We start from the raw sequence: 4,788 nt of genomic DNA on the forward strand, positions 1-4,788 counted from the left end.
TAATAAAAAAAATTAATATACATTTTTATATAATGAAACCGTAAAACCCAAATTTCGTGTAAGTTGTTCATACAATGATACTAAAATCATTAGTTACCAATATTTTATGAATAAATATTAATAAATAAGTGTTTTGATTTTCAATTATATGTTTTTACCAAATAAAAAATTATATTTAGTGAGTTTGTAGAATCTTACGATTCTACGATTCGATCCTACCCTCCCAATCGATCCAAAGTAGAATCTCGATCCTGACAACATTGATAATGCCTCAGCAAAAATAACAAGAGAGCGGGAAACAACTATTTCAGTTAGGCAGTCAGATATCTCTCTCTCTCTATAACAGCTAAACTAATTCAGTTGCCCACTCTCTCTCCTCTCATTTCACAATTCACTGCGTCTCTGTTGTATTCATTTGTGATTCCTTCTTAGACAGAAAGTTAACCAGATAACTGCGATTACTCTTCGTAATTCTCTCCATTACCATCGTTTCTTCATCTTCTTCTTTCTTTTCCATCTTTTTTCTTCTTTACCTGATTCTTTGCTGATTCTAACACAGAATTGAATTTGCTAAATAAATGTCGATTTTAACAAAATGAACTAGTGTTCTTGTGATTATTATTGCTCTGAATTTTGTTCTTTTAACAAATAACAATAGTTTCGGTTTGTTATTTTTGAAGGAAATGGAAGAAGCGAAGATGTTGAAAGCAATCATGGCGGCGGTTATTATGACGGCGATGCTTTTTTCAAGCATTTCAGCTGCGGACATTACAGTTGGATGTGCGACTGGTTGGGATCTCTCTACTAAGTTCACTTACTGGTCTTCTTCCACACCCGTCAATGACTCACTCGGTATGTTTCGCTGTTAATCAATCACATCTCTAAAGTATGCTTGTGGTCGATGTTTCGCAACTTCAATTAGTTTTGTTAATTCATCTTTGTTGTGCGTGTTTCTAGCTTCACAAATAAGTTGAATTACAAGAAAATTGTACTCGTATGTTTGTTATATGCTAAATGTCAGCTTAAGTTAATTAGCGGTAATAAATTCTGTCCAAGTTCCGGTTAGATTGTCAATGATTTCAAGATTTAGGTTCAAATTAATTGAAAAGATAGTTCCGGCAATATTTCATGGCGATATAATTCTTGTATATGTGAATCGTTAGTTGGAGATCAATGACCTCAGTCCCTGACTTTGAATTCAGTTCAGATTATGATGAATTATCAACTATCATGACTTTAATTAAGAATTACTAGAATTAGACATGTTATTGATATTATATGGGAGTCCATGATCTATGTTAATTGCTGTAATTCCTGTAGATATGATGCGATCACGGTTCAACGGTCTGGAGCCACCATTATTTTGTTTGGCGTATGAACAGTAACTGTATCTTGTAGCTAATGTCGTCTATGTGACATACTGACATATATTGAACAAGATTACATTATTGTAGTGTAGGTTCGACAATCATAGCCCAAAAGAAGTGAAATCATTATTAATACACATAGTAGTTACGGAGTATGTCGCGCCACTAGTGACACCATCTGACACCAAACCTATGACTTCACTTTGAATCGCATTAACATCATCATCATGGATTTGTATTTAAGATTCATTTGAAAAAAAATGGTCCATGAAATTGTATGGAAGTTCATGATCTATGTTGATTGTTGTAATTAAGGTATAACCATGGTTCAAATGACTCGGCTCTGGAGCCGCATTTACAGGAATTCTGTTTAATTTGTTTGGCTTATATGTTAACCTGTATGTTGTTTCTAATGTGGTCTCTGTGACATGTCCAGAGTATTTCAAAAAAGAATCATTATTGTAGTGTAAGCTCGACAAGCATAGCGCTACAAGGCCACAAGTCGACAATTTGTTTAACCTTAATGCACATAAATAATACTTATACAGCTATACACTTCTAAAGTTCACAGTTTTCATGAGAAACTATGGTCCATGATTTTTCTGAAATAGCTCCTGATTGTTCAAATCGGCATTGATAATTCCTTTTAACCTGAGTTTCTGTTTTGCAGAGTTCATCTACACCCGAACACATTATGTGACTGAAGCAAATTTCGCAACTTGTGATATAACCACTCCCATTGCAGCCTACTATGATATCAATGGAAAAACACTGATCAATCTAACAAAACCTGGGCCAAGATACTTCATCTGTGGCAGGTCTAACCATTGCACGCTCGGCCTCAAACTCCATATTCATGTTCTGGAAAGACTTCAGACAGATACATCGAGCCCTAACTACCCTGTTAAGCAAGCTGGTGAACGCAGTAGTCCTGGTGATGGTCCTCACAACGAACATAAGAAGCATAGTCCAGATTCATCTTGTGGTGAAAAATCTGAAGATGCAGTCCGGTGGGTAAGGTTTGTCCTGATGATCAGCTGTTATGTGGTCCTCTTTCGCCTTGATGACGCCAAATTTACTAGGATGGTCATGCGGGTATACAGACTCTACATATTAGACTCCCTGCTGCGTGGTGTTGCTGAGATTCTGGTTGCTGATAAATTTAGTACAGATGACAGTGAAAAATCTGAAGATGTAGCATGGTGGATGTGGGCTGCCCTTCTGATCAGCTATTATATGGTCCTCTTTCGCTTTCGTAACGCCAATGTTGTTAAGTCCGTGTCGCTAGTACACGTGTTCTTCATTATCAACTCCCTGCTGCCTCATGTTGCTGCGGTTCTGGTGGCTCATTATTTTGGCACAGATCACAGTAAAGTTAAGAGCTGTCATTATGGGCAACCCTGGTAATAGCAGCTGCAACTTGTTGCTTAGAAACGAGTTTTAATAGAAGTTGGTGCTGCTAATAAAAGTTGGCTAGCAACTGAGCAAGTGTAAGACAAACTTCTCTCCATACTGGTTCATTGTTGGTTGTCGATGAATAACTATAATTGCCTTTGTTAATTTTTGTGGACGCCAACTTTTTGTTATCTTATTCAATTCCATCCTACTATATAAAAATTCAGGTTCAGATTGTTTGCATGATTTTGGATTAAGAGAAAATTATACACACTGAGTATGTCAATTTTTACTCCATTTTAAAGACTGCCAGAGGTTTTTCAATTTTCACTAATTGGATAACGCATAAGGGTGTGCTGCTTCAACTATAGACGCATTTTGTTACAGTTTGTAACTGATTCAACAGAATCAGGTTTTTGGCGCCAAAAGTTGTTAGGCGACAGCTGGCAGTTAGCTAGTTATGAGCTGGAATTAGTTAGGAATTAGAAAATATAAATAGCTAATTTCTTGTTATTGTAATTCATTCATCATTTTTACACAATTCTAATACAATCTCAATCTTCCTCAATTATCTCTAATTGATCAGTTGTATAGAAAACTCGAAATATCCTTTGTTAATAGGACTATTTCCTGCATTCTATAACATTGGTATCAGCCTTGATCCTTTATTGTTTGCTTCCGCCATTGTTGAACACCATAAAACCTTCACATTCTTTCTAAAAACTGGCAACTGCAACTCGTAAAAAGGCCATGGAAGGTAGAATTGCAACTTTGGAGCAATCATTGGAGCAACAACCGGCTGTTTTGGGGGAAATTATGAAGCTGCTTAAGGACCAGGAGAAAACTAAGGGTCATGATGATCAGACTAATCCGAATAATCATGATGTTGATGGGCAACAAGGTATGAGAAATTCACTGAAATTTACACCTAAAATTGAATTCCCCTCTTTTGATGGTACAAACCCTAGACTTTGGATGAAGAAATGCCTAAGATACTTTACCTTGTGCAAAATCCCTGATAATCAACGAGTTGATTTAGCCAGTATGTACATGATAGGAAGAGCTGAAATGTGGTTCAATAGTTATCTTGTTGTTCGACCACATGTTCAATGGGATGATTTTATTGTGGATTTATGTGCTCGATTTAAGGAGGAAATTGCAGGGAATGTTGTTGAAGAATTTAACAAAATACATCAGGTTACTTCAATTGATGATTATTTAGATTCTTTTGAAAATCTGAGAGGGTTAATGTTGCAGCGTAATCCCTTATTACCAGATTAGTACTTTCTTGACAGTTTCATTGGAGGGTTAAAACCTTCTGTTAAACCATTTGTCCGAGCATTTAAACCCCAAACCCTTGCATCTGCTGTTGAATATGCTAGATTGCAGGAGGAATCATTATCTGTTACCAGGACTCATGTTAAAAATTACCCCCAAAATCCATCTGTTAATTCAGGACCACCAAGATTTCAATCTAAATTCCCTTCTAAAGGCTTTTTACCTACTCCAAATTCTATAAATTCACAGCCTTTTACTTCCACAACTAACCCTAGACCCAGAAGATTCATTAGTGCGGCAGAGAGGGCAGAAAAACAGAAGAAAGGGGAGTGTTATTTCTGTAATGAACCCTTTTCTCGGGAGCATAATTGCAAATTTAAGGGTACTCAGTTGTTTGCAGTAGAAATTGTGGGAGGAGAGGATGAGGAAACTTTGGATATCAGTGAAGAAGAGGAGGAAGTTGAGGAGCCTGTTGCAGGGTATGATGTGGTTGGTTCAAACCCTTGTATATCAGTCAATGCTCTATCTGGTAGTACTGGATTTCAAACAATGGGGGTAACAAGCTATGTGGGTAAGAAACCTATCCACATTTTGATAGATTTAGGAAGCACACATAACTTCTTGGATCAGGAGATGGCTGTTGTTGGGTTCCTTATGTTGATGATAACATGCCCATTTGATTTGTGTCATCTTAGTTTACCTTTTCAGGATATATGATCATATCAAGCATGGATTAAGAAGTGTTGAA

At 36.7% G+C, this 4,788-nt stretch overlaps 1 protein-coding gene across 1 annotated transcript; it reads left to right on the forward strand.

Annotated features, from left to right (window-relative positions):
• Nucleotides 1-339: 339 nt before the first annotated feature.
• On the forward strand, nucleotides 340-3,005 carry LOC141621584 (uncharacterized). Its single transcript, XM_074437984.1, has 3 exons — nucleotides 340-467; nucleotides 681-852; nucleotides 2,038-3,005. Exons 2-3 carry the CDS (start codon nucleotides 684-686, stop codon nucleotides 2,772-2,774), a joined length of 906 nt encoding a protein of 301 aa, XP_074294085.1. The 5' UTR covers nucleotides 340-467; nucleotides 681-683; the 3' UTR covers nucleotides 2,775-3,005.
• Nucleotides 3,006-4,788: the final 1,783 nt, after the last annotated feature.

This window comes from Silene latifolia, chromosome X (assembly GCF_048544455.1).
Source record: "Silene latifolia isolate original U9 population chromosome X, ASM4854445v1, whole genome shotgun sequence".
In the NCBI taxonomy this organism is placed as follows: domain Eukaryota; kingdom Viridiplantae; phylum Streptophyta; class Magnoliopsida; order Caryophyllales; family Caryophyllaceae; genus Silene; species Silene latifolia.